General features: G+C 55.0%; 7 protein-coding genes across 7 annotated transcripts; 5 read left to right on the top strand and 2 right to left on the bottom strand.

The window, feature by feature from the left end:
* Window positions 1–1,527: 1,527 nt before the first annotated feature.
* F5Z01DRAFT_669943 (RNA binding protein MSSP-2) lies at window positions 1,528–3,441 on the top strand (the record flags this gene model as incomplete). The annotated part of the gene is made up of 7 exons (XM_046264496.1): window positions 1,528–2,360; window positions 2,406–2,496; window positions 2,546–2,635; window positions 2,690–2,781; window positions 2,831–3,088; window positions 3,138–3,197; window positions 3,249–3,441. The coding sequence occupies 7 exons, from the start codon at window positions 1,528–1,530 to the stop codon at window positions 3,439–3,441; spliced, it is 1,617 nt and encodes a 538-aa protein (XP_046123148.1).
* Window positions 3,442–3,731: 290 nt separating this feature from the next.
* F5Z01DRAFT_642628 (RIO1 family-domain-containing protein) lies at window positions 3,732–5,305 on the bottom strand. The gene is made up of 2 exons (XM_046262658.1): window positions 5,046–5,305; window positions 3,732–4,987 (listed from the first exon to the last, which is right to left on the bottom strand). The coding sequence occupies exons 1-2, from the start codon at window positions 5,106–5,108 to the stop codon at window positions 3,815–3,817; spliced, it is 1,236 nt and encodes a 411-aa protein (XP_046123147.1). The 5' UTR covers window positions 5,109–5,305; the 3' UTR covers window positions 3,732–3,814.
* F5Z01DRAFT_642624 (proteasome/cyclosome) lies at window positions 5,306–8,727 on the top strand. Its single transcript, XM_046262657.1, has 4 exons — window positions 5,306–5,837; window positions 5,886–5,959; window positions 6,015–8,477; window positions 8,526–8,727. The coding sequence occupies exons 1-4, from the start codon at window positions 5,717–5,719 to the stop codon at window positions 8,550–8,552; spliced, it is 2,685 nt and encodes an 894-aa protein (XP_046123146.1). The 5' UTR covers window positions 5,306–5,716; the 3' UTR covers window positions 8,553–8,727.
* A 108-nt stretch (window positions 8,728–8,835) lies between these two features.
* On the bottom strand, window positions 8,836–11,635 carry F5Z01DRAFT_678976 (OPT oligopeptide transporter protein-domain-containing protein; the record flags this gene model as incomplete). The annotated part of the gene is made up of 2 exons (XM_046265488.1): window positions 8,836–9,739; window positions 9,789–11,635. 2 exons carry the CDS (start codon window positions 11,633–11,635, stop codon window positions 8,836–8,838), a joined length of 2,751 nt encoding a protein of 916 aa, XP_046123145.1.
* Window positions 11,636–13,080: 1,445 nt separating this feature from the next.
* On the top strand, window positions 13,081–13,815 carry F5Z01DRAFT_669939 (5-formyltetrahydrofolate cyclo-ligase; the record flags this gene model as incomplete). Its single annotated transcript, XM_046264495.1, has 2 exons — window positions 13,081–13,129; window positions 13,181–13,815. 2 exons carry the CDS (start codon window positions 13,081–13,083, stop codon window positions 13,813–13,815), a joined length of 684 nt encoding a protein of 227 aa, XP_046123144.1.
* Window positions 13,816–14,340: 525 nt separating this feature from the next.
* Window positions 14,341–17,563, top strand: F5Z01DRAFT_613925 (armadillo-type protein; the record flags this gene model as incomplete). Its single annotated transcript, XM_046260787.1, has 6 exons — window positions 14,341–14,469; window positions 14,533–14,622; window positions 14,669–14,950; window positions 15,049–15,139; window positions 15,188–16,471; window positions 16,524–17,563. The coding sequence occupies 6 exons, from the start codon at window positions 14,341–14,343 to the stop codon at window positions 17,561–17,563; spliced, it is 2,916 nt and encodes a 971-aa protein (XP_046123143.1).
* Window positions 17,564–17,747: 184 nt separating this feature from the next.
* F5Z01DRAFT_32101 (uncharacterized protein) lies at window positions 17,748–18,772 on the top strand. The gene is made up of 2 exons (XM_046259025.1): window positions 17,748–18,077; window positions 18,137–18,772. Exons 1-2 carry the CDS (start codon window positions 17,931–17,933, stop codon window positions 18,734–18,736), a joined length of 747 nt encoding a protein of 248 aa, XP_046123142.1. The 5' UTR covers window positions 17,748–17,930; the 3' UTR covers window positions 18,737–18,772.
* Window positions 18,773–18,895: the final 123 nt, after the last annotated feature.

Here is an 18,895-nt window from a genome sequence, read left to right as displayed (position 1 = left end):
TAGTTGTGACGTCTGCTGGGACAAGACACATGCAGCTGATATTAAAAAGGGGCCCCCGTCAACAATCACCAGTCACGGCTCGTGGCAAAAGGGTATATCGACACACAAGGCACGCTCTTCGTGGTGTATATCTCACCAGATCACTCTTTCTGATACAAGTCCAGGTGCACTTTGGATCGCCCCAGACAGCTTACTCTGGCAGGTTTTGCCTTTCGCGTTGTTCATAGGGTGCTCGATTTTCACCGACAACTCAGGCTGTTCATCCCAACGATATCAAGGCAAAAACACTGAGGCTGTTCTCGCCGCCTGTGGATACTGGCTTGGTCGATCCAACGCTTTCATAGGAGGCAATTTCATCTGGACTCTTGTTGCTAGGTGACTCAGCCACTTCGTTGAGCTGAGAGCTTTTCTGCGGCTTTGAAGAATTTGAAGACCTTCGCGCACAGCTCTTCTCTTTTCTTCTTTTCTTCTTCCTCAACCTCACTTGCAGCCTTGCAAACCGATCTGCGCGGCCCTCTCTACCTTCCAACAAGCTTACCTGCCTCTTCTACCAACAACCGCACACGCTGGTGCTTTAGTACTTTCACAGCCCGTCATACTACTTGGCATAATTCCTTCAGACGTACCTTCTCTGTATCATTGCGGCAACCTACACGGGTGTGCATACCAGACTCGCCCTGCTTTAATCGTGCGTTTCCAGACCGCACCTACCGATCCTAGAGACCTCCGCCTTCCATTATACTACTGCAATCGCTACCACGCCTTCCGTTACATACACGAGAGGCAAGAACAGGTTGGTGGCTTCTCACGTACTGCTTCCTGCCCAAGCACTGCTTCACTTCATTTAACCCCCTCTATCCCTTCCCCTTTCGCGGTCCCTCTTCTTCTTCTCTATCCATCTCTTTTGCCCCCGACCTCACAGTGTCACTCACCGTCTTTCCCCAAGACCCAACAGACAGTCGTTTTGTTACTGCAACCCTCTCCGTCTTGTTCGATAGCTTGTTCTATCTTACTTACTCTCGCTTCATCTCGCAGCCCCGGTAGCCGCGTTTCCCCCGTTGGCCACGGCTGAGTCTTTGTGCCATTCACAGACGCTTGGAGTCTGAGATAGAGTAAGTCGTTGGCACCATTGACAGTACTGCATCCATCTCCTTCTGCAAGTCACCGGCAATCAGAAGCAAGTGCTTCTGAGATCCATCAAGAGCCTCATTCCAGCTCCGGTTTCCTTGCACCACTCCATCCTCTCTATGCCTCACAGAAAGGCAGTGAGAACGTTTACTGACGCAAAGCCCCTCTCAGTTTGCTATTCTACCAGCCATCATCGCCCGTTCCATCTTTCAGTCAAGACATCTCCTGTGATAAAGGTATGTAGACATACGGCCACTGTTGACACTCGCAACACTTTCCAGTGTCTGCAGATGGGTTCACCGGCCTCGGAAACATATGACACATGGTCTTGACAGCTGCTGATTAACGTGAACAGGCAAATACCACACTTACCATCCTCACGGCGCACTTCTAGTCAACATGGACGGCAGTGGCAACAATGGCAACAATGGCAACAACGGTGCCTATTCCAACACCCCTTCGGGCCGCGGTGGCAAACCTGCATATGTGCGTCAGGTCCACGATCCCTCTGAATTGATTGCATCATTTGGCAACATGAACATGCATGGAGGTCACCATGCTCCCTTGAATGTGAGCTCTGGCAACGGCTGGCTGGCACCCATGATCGACTCTCTGTACCATCACCCACAGAGTTTGCCCACAGATCATCACTACGCTCACATGCCTGGCCCTGGCTTCCCCGGTGCCTACTACGGTATGCCCATGCCTGCCCTGGGTATGATGCCTTACACTCCTGCTCGTCATGTTCCGCATCTCGATCGTGGTCACGCTGATGTTCCGGCCCTTGAGAACCGTCGTGGTTCGTACTCTACCACCGAGTCCACGCCCACTACCCCTTACTGGGCTGGGTTTGGTCAGCGTGAGGGCGCTACACGTGTTGCTGGCCATGACCGCTCCGCCTATACGACCCCATCCCCGCAGCAACTCGGCATGTCGGTTCACTATGAAGTGCAGAAGCCTTCTGTACCTGCCATCTCCGAGTCTGCTCTCGAGGAGCTTCTTGTCAAGGAACCCCCTATTCCCAAGGCTGTTCCCGCTGTGTTCACGCCAACTGGTCAGATAAAGTCTGTCGACCAGAGCCTGGAGAATCGCATCCCAGGAAACCGCAATGTCTACATCCGTGGCCTCCATCCAACCACAGATGACGAGCTGCTCTACCTGTTCGCCGCTCGCTTTGGTCCTGTCGAGACGTCAAAGGCCATCATTGACACCGGCACTGGTGCCTGCAAAGGGTAGGCGGCAAGCGATCTGAAACGTTCTTTACTAACGACCCCCAGATTTGGATTTGCCAAGTTCTTCCACGTCCGCGACTCTGAGATGTGCATCCGCGGCTTTCACCGCCTCGGTTACGAAGTCGGTTTTGCTCGTGTACGTACAAATGCAACATCTCTGATCGGGTAGTACTGACCATTCGCAGGAGTCATTCAACTCCCGTCTTAAGGCTCAGGGCGACGAGGGCTCCACGAACTTGTACATCTCGAATCTTCCCAAGACCTTGACCGAAGTGGTAAGACCGTCACCTCCTGTCTGTTCACAAACACCTGCTGACTACTCGCTACAGGAGCTCGGCACCATTTTCCTGGGCTACAACATTCTGTCCAGCAAGATTCTTCGGGACAACATGGGCAATTCGCGTGGAGTTGGTTTCGCTCGGTAAGACCGTCTTTCACTGATCATTGGGAGTCAACTGACCTTGAAACAGTTTTGAGAACCGCGACATTTGTGCCGATATCATTCAAAAGTTCAACGGCGTTGGTATTGGCGAAGAAGGTCTGCTCATGAACATTCGGTTCGCGGACACCCCTGCCCAGAAGGAACTCAAGAGAGTGACGGCCGAGCGCCGCCAGTTCCGAACCAACGAGTACAACATTGGTGCCTATGGCACCCCTTTGGTGGGCATCACCAACCCGCTGCACGGCCAGCAAGGTGATTGGCGTCGCAATTACAGCACCACCCGCAGGTGAGTCGTCAGGCAACAAGCCAACATTGAGAAGTCTGACCCTTTATAGTGACGACTCCGCCGCCACTCGAGGCAACGGGACATCGGCATCTCAGCCTGATGGCTCCCGGTATGGTTCGAACTGTAAACGTCACTGACCGATCTAACGTTGTACTCACAGAACGGCGAGAAGCTCCAGTGAAGAGGCTGCGATCACTGTCACCACTCCAGATTCTTCTGAGTGCGATGAGGGTGCTACCATCAATGCTGATTCATTCCCCGGCGTTGGCGGCAACGTAAGCATCCAGTCGTCTCCTTCCGCCAAGAAGGAGAAGAAGGAGGTGATCGTTACGACAGCCCGGAAGGAGACTTAGGAGCCGTTCGTTACTGTTCCACTGTTTTGTAGGACTATGTGGTCGACGTTGCCGGTTTAGGTTTCTTTTGTTGTTGAGCATGTTTTCTTTTTGGACGGTCCATCGAGATGTACCCGTTGAGGTATCAAGCCATCAAGGAACATTTCATGGTCTGAGGTGCTGATACAGTTTGGAGGACTATGGTAATGGCTCATTTCTTATGCTTCTGTACTTTACTTTTTGGAGGGGTTCATGATCCAGGGGACAACAGACGCACGGCATCACGAAGAGATGAATAATTTCAATGCAAATTTCGCACAAGCTTGCGTCCTGATGCCAACTGGTGACACTTTGAATAAATTGGGTATCTTGATGGCAAAAACTGAACTGCTCCTCATAGGGCGAGCTGCGAAATTGGCTTGCCAAGGCTATCAGGGTCGGATTCGCCAGGTATTGAAGATCCGTCGGCCCCAACGCCTTCGTCCGTATGGCTATCGCCCTCCCCTAGATTGCCTTCATCGCTGTCATCACTGTCTCCATCCTCAGTCTCGTCATCTACTTCACTCTCCCCTCCGGAATGCGGGGAAGCCTGTTCCTCTTTGCTGCCAGCCTTCTCTTTGATGGCTGCCTCCAAGTCTTTTAACATCTTCTTGGTGAAACCAGATGCTTCTACTGTGGCATCGAGTCGCTTCGCGCCATCCTTGCCAACTGTCTTCTTTGCGTCCTTGAAGAAGGGCCCTGGCTCATCACTAGTGAAGCCAAACCGCCGTGAGAAGAAGCGCTTTATGCAGTTCACGTCCCGATCAAAGTACATTTCCGCATTTTGATGCTCCATCGATACCATTTGCGGAAAGTCAATGACGATGGGCTCCAGTGTTATCGTTTCTTCGCCGCTTTCGTCCAAAGATTTGTTCTCTTTGATCAGGATGTTGAACTCATTGTAGTCACCGTGGATCAAGCCGTGCTTCGCCAGCCGAAGCAATAGGCTGATCACCTCCCCGTATAGAGATGCTGGGTCGGGCACACTGGATATCTGGCGCAGAGGGAAGGCGTCGATCAAAGACATGACGATAGTGTGCCGCGACTGGGCAATCGGGGTCGGCACCGGCAAGCCTTCCTCCAACAGCGCTGTCATGAATGCGTACTCCTTCATGGCTGCTAGTCGGGACAGGTACATCCATGATCCTCCCTGGCGGTTCTTGAGGTAGTCTCGGTTCGACTTGACGGATCGGAAAGATATTCTGCCCAAGCGGTGGATCTTGAGTACCCTCTGTACGTTGTTGTGGTCGGCAACGAGCATGATATCACTCTCCTTGCCGACACCTATCCGGTCGCCGACGCTGTAAACCTCCTTGCGCGAGGAATATGTATGTAGAGCGAGGTAATCCAATCCACCGTAGGTCAGACGGTACCCATCGTACTTGGCCTCCTTGACACGCGCGATAAGACCGACTTTGGCGAGGGCTGAGATACTCCTGTGAACGCCGTTGGCACCGCCTCGTAGTCGAGACAATTTCTCGATCAATGGCGTCGGAACAATCTCGTGGTTTTTGCTGCCCATCTCAACCTAAGAAGGCATGTTAGTGGGATAGATTGGGCAAGATTAGCCTGGGCCGACAACATACAGCCGTGAGAACGCGCCAGTCCTCTGACGCCAAGTGGCGCATGGCGCGCGTATCGAGCTTCATAGTGACGAGTCTTCTGTGATAGTTTCTGGGGGATGCAATGCCAGTAGACGAAGAAATGTCGTAGATCGTGGGGTTCTATCGTGTCTGGCGAGGGTTGGCGGGGGATAAAGAAAAATGTCTGATAAGATAGCGTACGAGTCTTATCGATTGCGCCGCGCGAGACAAGAAGCAGCCTACGTATCCGTTGCAACTGCACAGATCTCTGCGCACATAACACGATAAATTCAGCTTCTCTGGTATTTGGACTTTGATCTATTTAGGACATTCGGTACTCCTTACCGCTTGTTCGTTTTCATTTACTCACTTCTGGCCAGACGCCAGGACTCCTGGCGTCCCAGTGATTATCTAATCACACGTGACCCTCCCTACTGGTCCGATTCTGCAGGCGGCAGCGCCTCACGTAACCGGAGCTCAGACTAGCTGTCGGTGTTTGGAGATCGGCTCCATCAGCTTCCATCGTCGACATCACCTCTCTCCCTCCCACAAAAAGCATTTGCGCGCTCACTTCGCGACACGAGCACACGAAGCAGTGCATTGCGCGACAGAATCTTCAGCCACATCTACCAACTTCTCTCTGCCGCCTATACACTCTTGATAACGACGTCAACATGGCTCAAGATAGCGATGTGCCCACGTCGGCCGACAAGGGCAAGGGCAAAGCTGTCGAAGAGCCCAAGAACGACAAGTCAGTTCCCAACGGGAAGAAAGAAGATGAGGATAAGAAGGATGGTAGGTGAAACGGCTGCGAGAACTTCATCGTGTGACTGACCAGTGCAGCTACTGGCGAGGAGCTGAATGAGGAAGACCAGCAACTCAAGAATGAGCTCGATATGATCGTGGAGCGCTTGACAGTCAGTCCATACGAAGCACCGAAGTATACGTATGCAGAGACTGACACAATGGCAGGAATCCAACACGTCACTATACAAGCCCTCGCTAGAGGCCATGAAGACCTCGATCAAGACGTCGACCTCGTCCATGACAGCAGTGCCCAAGCCGCTCAAGTTCCTCCGACCACACTATGAGACCCTCACAAAATTGTACGACGAGTGGCCCGCGGGCGAAGACAAGAAATCTCTGGCAGATGTGCTGTCGGTGATTGGTATGACATTCTCGGACGAGGACAGGCAGGACACACTCAAGTACCGGTTGCTCGCGCCATCGTCCGACATTGCGTCGTGGGGCCACGAGTATGTGCGGCACTTGGCCCTGGAGATCGGCGAAGTCCACGCAAAACGCCTAGCGGAAGACGAGCCGACCAAAGACCTCGTCGATCTTGCACTGATTCTCGTGCCGTTGTTCATCAAGACCAACGCTGAAGCCGACGCTGTCGATCTGATGAGCGAGCTGGACATTATTGAGCTGCTTCCCGAGTATGTCGACACCGAGTCTTATCCCCGGGTGTGCTTGTACCTGGCCAGCATGGTGAACCTGTTGACGTACCCCGACAACGAGACATTCCTCCGGACGGCGCATACGATCTACATGAAGAACAAACAATACACGCAGGCTATGGTCCTGGCTATCCGGTTGCACGACAGTGAACTCATCAGCAATGATTACAACGAGGTCACAGATCCCGCGCTGAAGTCTCAATTGGCATTCCTCCTCGCTCGTCAGAAGATTGTTCTCGACGCAGAGATCGAGGACGACGCGGAGAATGAGTGCCTTGGCAACATGAAGCTTTCCGAGTACTTCAAGTCGCTGGGAGAAGAGCTGAATATTCTGGAGCCCAAGACCACAGAAGACATCTACAAGAGCCATTTGGAAAGCAGTCGTGTGGCCGGCATGACGAACCTGGACTCTGCGAGGCACAACCTTGCGGCTGCGTTTGTCAACGGGTTCGTGAACGCTGGCTTTGGAGAGGACAAGATGATGCTGGTGGAGGAAGACCCCTGGGTATGGAAGACCAAGGGTGATGGCCAGATGTCAACAGTGGCATCGTTGGGCACCTTGCTCGCCTGGGACCTCGAAAACGGCTTGGACAAGATCGATCAGTACACCTACGCCACCGAACCAGAGATTCAGGCTGGCGCCGCGCTTGCCATTGGTATCATGACCTCTGGTGTGCAGTCAGAGGCCGAGCCGGCGATTGCTCTTCTAACAGACTCCGACAGGCTTGACAACAGCAACTCGATGATCTCGACGGCAGCGATCATGGGTCTTGGTGTGTCTTATGCTGGTGCGGGCAAGGAAGCAGTGCTCGAGCACCTGCTCCCTAAGATCTCAGACTCCAGCCTCAGCATGCAGACCTCGGCCATGGCAGCTCTGTCGTGTGGTCTGATCTACGTTGGCACATCGAACCCAGAAATCAGCCAGGCCATTGTCGACACACTGATGGACGACGACCGTAAGGACCAGCTAACAGACAAGTGGACTCGATTCTTGGGTCTCGGTCTAGGGCTGCTGTTCTTTGGGCGGCAAGAAGAGGTTGACGTGATCTTGGACGTTCTCAGAGTGATAGAGCATCCTATGGCGAAGTCCACAGCTGTGTTGGCGGACATTTGCGCGTGGGCCGGCACTGGTGCCGTGTTGAAGATCCAGGAGCTGTTGCACATCTGCAATGAGCACCAAGAAGAGTCGGACGAGAAGAAGGGTGACGAGCTGCTGCAGTCATATGCTGTTCTCGGCATTGCGCTCGTAGCGATGGGCGAGGACATTGGCCAGGAGATGGTCCTGCGCCAGTTCGGCCACCTGATGCACTATGGCGAGGCCAACATTCGCAAGGCAGTGCCGCTCGCCATGGGTCTCATCAGCCCCAGCAACCCCCAGATGAAAGTCTACGACACTCTGTCGCGGTACAGCCACGACAACGACCCCGAAGTAGCCATCAACGCCATCTTCGCCATGGGCATGTTGGGTGCCGGCACGAACAACGCCAGACTGGCGCAGTTGCTTCGTCAATTGGCGAGCTACTACCACCGTGATCAGGACGCTCTGTTTATGGTGCGTATCGCACAGGGCCTCCTGCACATGGGCAAGGGCACCATGTCGCTCAACCCTTTCCACACTGACCGACAAATTTTGTCCCGGGTCGCTGCGGCCGGTCTTATGTCGACAATTGTCGCCATGATTGAGCCCAAGGAATTCATCACCTCCTCGCACCACTACCTCCTCTACTACCTCGTCACTGCCATGCACCCTCGCTTCCTCGTGACGCTGAACGAGAACCTGGAGCCACTCAAGGTCAATGTCCGCGTCGGTCAGGCTGTGGACGTGGTAGGACAAGCCGGTCGCCCCAAGACTATCACGGGATGGCAGACACAGAGCACGCCTGTGCTGCTGGCCCATGGCGAGAGGGCCGAGCTCGAGGATGAGGAATACTTGAGCTTGAGCAACACGCTAGAGGGCTTGGTCATCTTGAAAAAGGTATGTTGAAATTTGCGCGGTGACGAGAGCAAAGACTAACGATCCTAGAACCCGGATTGGGAAGAGGAGAAATAGACCGGCAGGGCATGGGCTGGAGTTGGGAAACTATGAATGGCAAATGAGACCAAGAACGATACTGTACAGTAATTTATGCGTACAGGTCGCAAGTTTATTAACGCATCCACAAACGCCGCGGAGCAGCTCGAGCTGCCTCGAAACATGCACATGCTCGTGATGGCAGGAAGTGACATTTCATCAACTACCTACTTGTGGACAGTGACGAAAAGTAGTGTTTCGTAATCTGTTGTGAATCATATATGCTATACGCTATGCAACATGCTACCATATGGTTCCTAAATCACCACCTGTCCGGACCAAAGGTCTCCCCCTCCGGGACCGTTCTGTAGGAGCAGGCCTGCCAATCGCAGCCTTGCTTGTATACTTCTGTCCCCCACCAGCTGAAGTTGCTCATCCAGCCGGGATAGATGAAGCCAAAGAACACAATGAGGATGCCAAACGCCAGGCCCGAGTCTAGGGCCGCACTGAGCGTCATTGTGTATTTGGCCCACCAAGCGTTGGCGCGGCGCTTGATGTGGTAGTTGAATATGTAACAGACCAGGGCCCAGACGGAAAAGTTGAGACCCGTCGCCGGCGGAATCCAGGACATGGCGCCAAAGATAATGGGTAGGTTCACCTTGCGAATGATGGAACGCTTCTTGTTTCTGGAATACAGCCACAGCGGGATGGGCAGGATCGCACCGAGCGGGAAACACCAGACAAGCGCCCGATAGATGGCGTTGGGTCCAAAGAACTCATTCACGCCCACGACACCCCACAGAATAGAGCCGTTGAAATGGACGCGGGCGATGGGGCAGGTGAATCCGTTCACAGCCTCCGACGTGCAGAGACCCCGGACGTTGGCAAACATCCAGTTGAGGACGGCGATTTGCGTGACGGACGATACCAGTGTGGCGACGACCTGGACGGTGAACATTGTGCGTGGGGGAATCTTCATGTAGTGGCCGAGCTTGAGGTCCGAGGCGAACTTGATGCCTTGGGCAGAGGAGATGTAGCCGTAGGTGACAAAGACCATGTTGGCGATGGGGCGACCGGGGAACACGGCGCCGCAGATCAGCTGGCAGATGAGGTAGATGGAGGAGTGCTGGTTGGTGACGGCCATGATGATGCCGTTGGGTATGAAGAAGATGGCGCCGATGGCGAGAGAGAGCAGGAGGCCGTACCAGGGCAGGTGGACTGGGTAGCTATCGAGAAGTCAGTGTGAGGATCAGGCTTTCGGTATGTTGAACGTACTATTCGACGATGAACATGCCAATGGCAGCCATGGATACAAACGTGAGCAGATACCACGTCATGGGCACATCGCGGTATCTCTTCATCAAGCGGCAGTGTATATCTTCTCGGCTCATGAGCCCTCCGTCGCCGTGGGAGGAAGCTTGCGACAAGCGCGGTCCATCACCACGGGGCGATTCACCGTCTGCAGAGCCAGGCAGAGACTGGTAGGCAGCTTCCTTGCCCTCCTCACGGGCTTCGGCCAGTGCCTTCTTCCACGTCCTCCAGATATCCTGCCCGTGCCAACATGCGGTATGTGTCAGGAGAGCAGCCAGGCCAGCAAATTGCACGCCATAGCTCAGCATGTACGTAACAGGCAGGAAGACGCGGCTGTAGTCCTGGTAGGCCTCGCGGTCAAAGACAAACTCGGGCGTCAGAATCCTGGTGACGTTGTATAGACTCCCCGTATTGTCGAATACGGCGGTCGAGATGATGGGCATGTACGAGGTATAGCGCACATTCGTGTAGTACATGATCGGGGCGACGATCCACATCACCACGGCAAGTCCTCCTATGACATTGACCGCGGCCCAAAAGGGCACCAACAATGGCGACCCGATGTATGTGATCTGCGCCCAGTCAAATGTCACGGGGAACAAGCCGAGACCCGACGAGACGCCGAAGAGGTTCGCAAGGACCACATTCTTGGGGGCAAACCAGGTGACGACGTTGAAGTAACTCAATGCTGGCATGAGAAGACCCGGCAAGAAGTAGAAGGAGGAGGCTCCGGCCCACACTGCGTAGAAGAAATTCCATCTGCTAATCTTCCAGCCGTTGGCAGGCTTGTTGTCCTGCTTGTGGAGGGTGCCGAACATGGCAGCCGACATGAGCGTGCCGGGCCAGATCATGCCGCTGGGACGGACGAGGAAGCGTCGCGTCAGGCCCGCGAAACCGTACCCCAGGATCTGCGTCGATATCGTCAAGAGCAGCTGGTACAAAATGGGCGCCTCTTGATTGTAGAACTTTGTCTGCTCGACAATCACATCGGTAGCAAATGCGAATCCGAAAGCAACATTACTGCTCACATAGACGCAAGTATGCTCCTTCTCATTCCACCGCCCCTGGGCCAGCCAGAGACGCCACGATGTTGGCCTTTGTCTTGGCCGCAGCGGGTCGTCCCGCTCCAAGACAGACGGCGTACGCTGCCCGTCTATAAACTCCTCTCCGATATCATGCGGTCTTTTGAATATAATGTCCCATAGGTGGCCCAATGGGTGGACGAGCAAGAGCGCAATGACGGGCGTAATGGCAACGCTGGGGTATCGCAAGGAGAAGAACAGGTTGGTGGATGATCCGAGTATCGAGAAAAGCACGGACAAGCACCACATACGCGGCGTATTGATCGATAGCGTCGTGTCGTCCGTTGGGGGCACTGAGGCCCGGACTGCTTCGTGGGGTGAGTTCTCGGCAGCGTCGTGGAAGGAACCGATGGATTCGTCGTCTTGGATAGTGTCCTCCTCGCCAAAGAGTGGCACGTCCGAGGCATCGCTCTTCATATCCTCCTCAATGATCCCGCTGGCTATGGGAGCCTCGGTCATGCCAAAGCGGCCTTCGAGGCCTGACACGAGCATGGCGCCATCAAGCTCCTCCGATATGCGGGAGGACGTCTTGGACAGTGCGGACCGTCTCGAGCGGGCGCTTCTCGACGTGCCGGACACTCGGCGCAACGGATGCGTATCGTCTTCTGTCTCGCTGTCGCTCACGGGCGAGCAGTTGCGGCTGGGGGTCTGCGACACGGATCCATAGGGACCGTCTACACGGCTGGTGCCGTGCGAGTCGAGGAAAGGCGACCTCTGGTGGGAAGCCATGGCGTCGACGTCAATGGGTGAGGCAGAGGCGGAGGGTGCTATCGCCTCGTCGCCAGGAGTCGGGGACTGCTGACCATGGTGGGATGTCGGGGACGGGGTCGACCGAGGACCAGAAGTAGTCGTAGCGGCGTCTGGAGAGGCTGATGATGAAGATTCGGCAACGGAGTCAGGCGGCTGCGCAGGATCGTCGACGTGGTGCAGGGGCCGATGGGGTGGGAGGGATTGCAGAGGCACAGCGTCAGCAGGCTGCTCGCTGTCCTGCAGATGCGCCTGTGTGGTGGTATGCGCGCGAGTGGATGCTGTTGTGTCTTCGTCTGCAAGGCGGGAGGTGGACTGGTGATGACTCTGTGACTGTCGCATGGCGGGGCAGCAAATGTCGTCGCTGTGGAGCAGACGGTTGGTCACTGTTGGACTGGCGGTCACCAACTGGCATTGGAAGCCAGAGAATGTCTCGACGTGTCTTACACAAGTCCGTCACTCACGAACTTGGGACAACCTGCTGATGCAATCATATTTCACGGCTGGTTGAGGCTGTTCACAGTGCCGAAATGTAGAGACATGGGTCGTTGGGTAATCCCAGTCTTTCTTGTGATGCATGCAGACGACGAAAACGGGCCGCTTCGGGTTGCTTGTGCAGGTGCGGGTGGCCCGTCTTTGGCACGGACAGTCACAGCGCTACGATTGAGTAATGCCTTATTACCTTCGAGCTTGGGTTGATCTGATCAGATAAGATTGCCCTGGGCAGTATTTCTGAGCACGCTGTGCGCGCGGCGTCAAAATACCCATACTACATGTATTCTGTTGCACTTTAACTTGGCCATAGATCTGGAGAAGGCGTCAGGAAAATAGGTCTGGTGCGAACAGACATTGGATCTGATCCGCTCGCTGAGACTCAGCTTGATGAATCACGAGACGTAGTAATCGATCATCTACACGAATAAATCCCGCTATACGGTGTACTAACGTTAGACTGCTTGAATCCACCTTCACTAAGGTACTGGACCACCCCCTGCGACTCAAGTCCCAGACTCAAGGGCCCATCATGAACTGACGATTCGGTGCTGAGTGTCTGATGGCGAGATACGTGCTGCCGAGTTGGGAGGCATTTTTGCCGTCGAGAAGAGCCGTGTGGTTCTAAATACCCGACCATGTTACATGGTGGACGATCGGGATATGTCCGTCCTCCATGGGTACCTGGTAAGAGACACTCGAGGTCGAGGACATGGAGTCAAGAGTCAACTTCACGCACTGTTCACGAAAGTGGAGGTGCGGCTGTTTTGTCCAACCTGGTGTTATTTTCTGCCTACCCCATACCCTTCTCAATGTCAACGCACCATTCAATTCAACGAAAAGGCAATGTGGACATGACCCAAAGTATATCGAATTCTCCAGAGTCAATCATGAACTCGTCACTCACAGCAGCGAAGAAGCAGCTTCGGGCTGCTATGAAGCAGAGGTTGTCTTCACTGTCGATGGACACGGTTCGGACGCAAAGTCAGTTGTGACTGGATCTTCTTAACATCGAACGTGTCTGACGTGCCAAAGGTGCAAACGTATTCAACACATTGCAAGGTTTCAAGCCCTACCAGGAAGCCCAAACTATCAGCGTCTACCTGTCCATGCCCGCTGCCGAGATTCAGACTGACGCTATCGTTCGTCACGCGCTGAGCCAGGGGAAGCAGGTCTTCATCCCATACCTGCACAAATCACCGCTGCAGATCCCAGATACACCCTCTCGGGTCATGGACATGGTACTGCTCGAGAGCATACAGGACTATGAAAGTCTACAGCCAGACAAATGGGGGATTCCAAGTGTCGACCCAGCCACAGTCAACAGCAGGCAGCGGATCCTGGGCCGACCCGAGGCTCACAGCGACAAGGTCTCGACACTGGATCTGATGCTTCTCCCTGGTGTGGCATTCGACTACGACGCGTCAGGCGGCGTACGTCGCCTTGGCCACGGCAAGGGTTTCTACGATTTCTTCCTGAACCGCTACCTAGCGCAGCATGGGTTACACGCAGACGATGACTCTTCGTTGCAGCTTTGGGGCCTGTCCCTATCCGAGCAGCTGTTGGCTCCGGGTTCTGGCGAGGAAGTCCCAGTTGGACCGCAAGATAGACGCCTGCACGGTCTGCTCCTGGGTGACGGGCGGGTCAGTGAGTCTGGCTCACAAGTGTAAAGCTAAGGTAATAAACAACGAACCAACTTGAAGCCAAAGATGTAATACCAGTCCAGATAAAGGTACGGATAAGGTGCCTTCGCTGAGATGAATACGCGGCCCGGATCAACCCACCGCCGGTTGCCATGCGCCTTCATTCTGCCCCGCCAGATTGCCTGCTCCACATGTCATCACTGCAGCGTTCAAGGTGCAAACAACTGCTGGTCGGAGCCTGACTGGACTTTGAAGTTAGAGTTAGAGTGGCAGCTGCGTGTCTCCTTTGACATTATCCCTCTTCATTCATCCCTACTTCGGTCCCATCCCTCACTCACTCTACCCGCGCAATCTCGAGACCCTGACTTGTCGTGGCCTTTGTTGCGCTCTCGTCAAGAACATTTCTACCCTGGCATTCTCCCCCCCGCGCATCCAGCGAAGCTTAGATCGGCTCGACCCTCCAAGGCCAAACCCAACCGCGTTGCGGCTTACAGTGTCCTCCAGTCACACACCTTGTCTGTTCAGCTCCTTTTTTGCTCGCCACGAAACGACATGGCCACAAACGGCAGCGAGCCGACCTTCGCGGCAGCCGATGTGCTCGCGGCGGTCGCGACAATGCGGGGTGGGCAGCAGGAGAACAAGAAGAAGGCGCACGAGTACCTCGAAAAGTTCCAGAAATCGGTAGGACACGGCTCTGTCTCTGCTTCGTGGGTGATATTTGGTCGACTGACGCGAGGCATATAGAAAGGTTCTTGGGCTACTGTCGTGGGTCTTCTGCAAGAACAGGCGGATCCTGAGGCTGTCTTGTTCGCGGCCATCACACTTCGAGGAAAGGTAGGCAGTCCGACCCGCGGGCGGTCCAGCAGACTGACGTCTCTAGATTACCTACGACCTCCAAACACAGGTCCCAGCCGGCGAGCTCGCCGCCCTCCGAAACCAGATCCTTATACTGCTCCAGCGGTATGCGAACGGACCCAAGCCTATCCGAGTACAGCTATGCGTTTGTCTGGCAATCCTGGCCATCCAAATGAAGGACTGGAACGATGTCCTCTCTTCGGTCGTCGAGGCCCTCAGCGGCGGCGAGGGCAGCCACGCCGCCATCCTCGACTTTCTGCGAGTGCTACCCGAAGAGGTCACCGAAGGTCGCAAAATCACCTTGTCTGTATGTGGAACACGGAATCGTCAGCCGAGGCACCATCCGAATCGACCTGGTCTCGGGCCATCGGTGTCAGCAGGAGCATAGTCTAATGCGGGAACTAGGAAGACGACCTTGCAGCCAGGACACAATCTCTGTTGGCGGACAATGCCGAACAAGTTGTCTCGCTCCTCATCAACTACTCTCAGTCATCGCGTAAGTTCGCGCCCGCCCTTGGTGAACAAGCAGAACTGACCTTTTCAGCGGCCGCTGCGCAGAACCCTCAGCTCATGGAGTGCTTGACCTCGTGGTTGCGCGAGGTACCGGTCGCGAACATTGTTAACTCGCCGCTCCTCGACGTGATCTTCAACGGGCTGACATCCGACTCTTGCGCGCAAGAAGCCGCCGAATGCCTCACCACCGTGCTGAGGGAGACGGCCGACGTGGACGAGAGCCGGGATGTCATCCAGGTGCTCTTCCCTCGAATTCTCGCACTCCAGTCACAGATCAACAAGGTTGTTGAGGAAGAGGACACGGAGCGACTCAAGTCGTTGACCAAGGTGTTTGCCACGGCGGCGGAGTGTTGGGTTGTCGCAATCGCGCGTCAGCCGGAGCAATTCAAACCGCTGGTGGGCGCTGTCCTCGAATGTGCCGCCAAGGACAAGGAGAAGGACGTTATAGAGTACACCTTCAACTTCTGGTACGATCTCAAGCAGTACCTAGTACTGGACCGGTACGTGGAGAGTAGGGTCGCCATGGTTGACGTCTATTCGCAACTGGTCGACGTCCTCCTCAGCCAGCTACAATACCCCGAACCCGAGGACGGTAACGAGGCCGACCTGTTCGACGGCGATCGCGAGCAGGAAGAAAAGTTCAGGGAGTTCCGACACCACATGGGAGATACCCTGAAGGATGCGTGTGAGGTGCTCGGCGTCACTGAATGCCTGAACAAGGTGCTGAACTCCATCCAATCCTGGATGGGCAAGTATGCGAGCCAGGCGTCAGGGGCCTCCGTACCGCATTGGCAGGAGCTCGAGGCACCGCTGTTCGGTGTGCGTGCCCTCGGCAAGATGGTCGACCAGGAGGAGAATATCGTACTGCCCCAGCTCATGCCGCTGCTCGTCCAGATCCCTCCTCATGAGAAGTTGCGCTTCGCCACCATCATGGTGCTCGGACGCTACACCGAGTGGACGGCCGCTCACCCTGAATTCCTCGAGGACCAGTTCAAGTACATTACGTCTGCATTTGAATCCGACTCCAAGGAAATCACGCGCGCGGCCGCCTTGTCGATGAAGTTCTTTTGCCAGGACTGCAAGCACCTGTTGAGCGGCCAGGTCCTGCAGCTGCAGACATTCTACGACTCGGTCCTGGACAAGCTCCCCGACGTCAGCAAGGAGGAGATCACTGATGGCGTGGCTAGCGTCGTGGCGGTGCAGGCTTCTGGAGACATATACAGTCTGCTCAAGACGTACTGCGACCCCCTGATGCAGCGTCTGATGAACAAGGCGAACGTAGCTACGGACGAGGAGAGTAAACTCGCGCTGGCTGGTAAGTTTGGCCCCCTTTGATCCATGCGGATCGTACTGACTGGACTCATTAGACCACTTGCAGCTCTTGACCCTGTTCATCCAGAACGTCGTCCCGTCGACCAACCCTGGAGAGGAGAATCCCGCAGTCAAGTACTGGGCGGAGAACTTCAACGTGCTCGCCACTGTCTTGGAGAACTTTGTACATTTCTCGCCCATCTGCGAGAGGATCTGCCGCTGCTGGAGGAACATGGTCATCTCGTACCGGACATCGATGGCCAGCCTGCTCCCCAGCTTGGCCAACAAGCTCGCGCAAGGATTCAGTGCTTCTAGGGAGGGCTGTTTCTTGTGGGTCACTTCGGCCATCCTTCGTGAGTTCTCCGAGGACCGCGAGCAAGTTGAGCCGAGCACGACCAACGACATTTACCGATTCTTCGAGGCGCAGACTACGGTCTTCCTGGAAGCACTGTCTGCACTGCAACCTCGGGAGCTGCCCGATGTCATTGACGACTTCTTCCGCCTGATGATCGACGCCCTCCTCTACTACCCTCAACGTCTGGTGCCGTCCCCCTTGATGGGCCCCATCTTCGAGGCCGCCATCTACGCGCTGACTCTGGAGCAACGCGACCCCCTCTCATCGACACTGCACTTCCTGAGAGACCTTCTTTCCTACGGTGGTGACAACCCTGCCAGCAGCCACAGGATACCGGAGCCGGATAGGTTGCAGCTCCAACAGCTTGTGAAGCAGTTGCTTGCGCAGAATGGATACGGTCTGGTGAAGCAGATCATGGCGGGCATGATGATCACCTTCCCCGAAGATTGCTTCGCGGATGGCAGTGGAGTACTGCTCGCTCTGTTCGAGCTTCTGCCCCAGCAAACCACGGAGTGGGTCTCCCAGACGATCCACCTCCTGCCCGAGGGCACCGTGTCACCAGCTGAAGCTGATCGCCTGCTGGTGAAGATCAAGGAGAAGCTGCAGCGTCCCGAAGAAGGGGGTATCCGGGGTGTGCGCGTGCTGCTGCAGGACTTTACCAACACCTACAGGCGGCGCAACGTGGCGCCGAGGGACGGCCTGGGCCAGCTCGAGGCCTCGCGGTTCCAATTCTCCGGTTGAGGAAAAGGGGTTGGGCTGCAGAGGCGTACATAAAATGTTACATATTATGGAAATTTGTTGCTGGGAGGTTCTAGGCATTTTCAAGCGGGCTGGTCGTTTTTGGGGTCTTGAGGGCATGTGTCGTAGATGGTATGGTATACCTGGGAAATCAATGAGGTTGCATAGGTAGACAATTGCATCCGGTGACGTTTATCGGTCGCTTTCAACGTTGCCTCACGTGCCCGTGAGCACTGGTGGGTTCGTTCCGTTGGCAACAATCATCCCATGTTTGTTCCTGTGCCAGTGATACTGTTCACGCTCGCTTCGAGCCAGCCTCTCTGTGTTTCCTCCTCAGATCTCCCCTTTGCATGCTTCAAATATCGCTAACATGGATGACATGGTCTGGTCAGATCCTCCTCCACTCTGCCCTGTCAAGTTCAAGCCGCTGACTGCGATCAGCTCGGCGAGTAGCGATCTGATGAATACTGGAATGGCGTCACCAACCGACACGAACTTGACGATTGCACATGACGAGGTACTGACGGCTGCCCACGGCGAGTTGATAGAGCATATGTACAATACTGACGCTCACAGGGCAACGCGTCACTTCTGCAGGGGATCACGTTCCCCGAAAGCACGTGCGAGGAAGAGACCACAGACGGGGACGAAACCGACATTATGGACCTCACCCAGGGCCAGCTCGAATCACACAGATACTTCGCTGCAGTGTACAACACCTCCACCGCCGTCGAATCACCGTCAACCAACTCGTCCACAACGGTGGTGTCCCGGTCTGTCCCAGCCAAAGAGACAACCTGGCTACGCGATACAGTCGAGGCACAGAACATCCGAATCCACCAGCTGGAGAAGCATATTCACAAGCTCCAAGAGGAGATCCGATCCTTTGCCTACCTGAAGCAGGCCGTCGCCGGGTTATATGAGGAGCAGTACAAGCAGCGGCAGCAAGAACGCGACAAGCTGCGCGAGGCGATTGACTTTTTCGATGCCGAGAAAGCCAAGATCAACGAGGAAAACGAGAACGAGGAGGTGATGGATGTTGATAACGAATGGAAGAGATATGCTCTCCGGGTCGCTCAGGGCATGGCGGGGGCTACGGAACATGATATGGACAAGGTGTATCGGAAGATCTGGCATGCTAAGCTCAAGTGCATGGCCATGGGTAGAGAGGCATGAAGGACGCTATGAGACAGGGCAAGTGAGGGAGAGACGAAATGGGTTGAAACTTGGTTCCACAATCTGTCCCGTCAGAGTACGTATGTTGAAAATATTACCCAGGGGGACATGGCAAGAAGTATGATCAAGTATCGGTCGACTACAGGGCAGCTCCAAAAT

This window comes from Emericellopsis atlantica (assembly GCF_019669845.1).
Source record: "Emericellopsis atlantica unplaced genomic scaffold F5Z01scaffold_1, whole genome shotgun sequence".
Taxonomy (NCBI): domain Eukaryota; kingdom Fungi; phylum Ascomycota; class Sordariomycetes; order Hypocreales; family Bionectriaceae; genus Emericellopsis; species Emericellopsis atlantica.
This window is presented reverse-complemented; position numbering and strand designations above follow the sequence as displayed.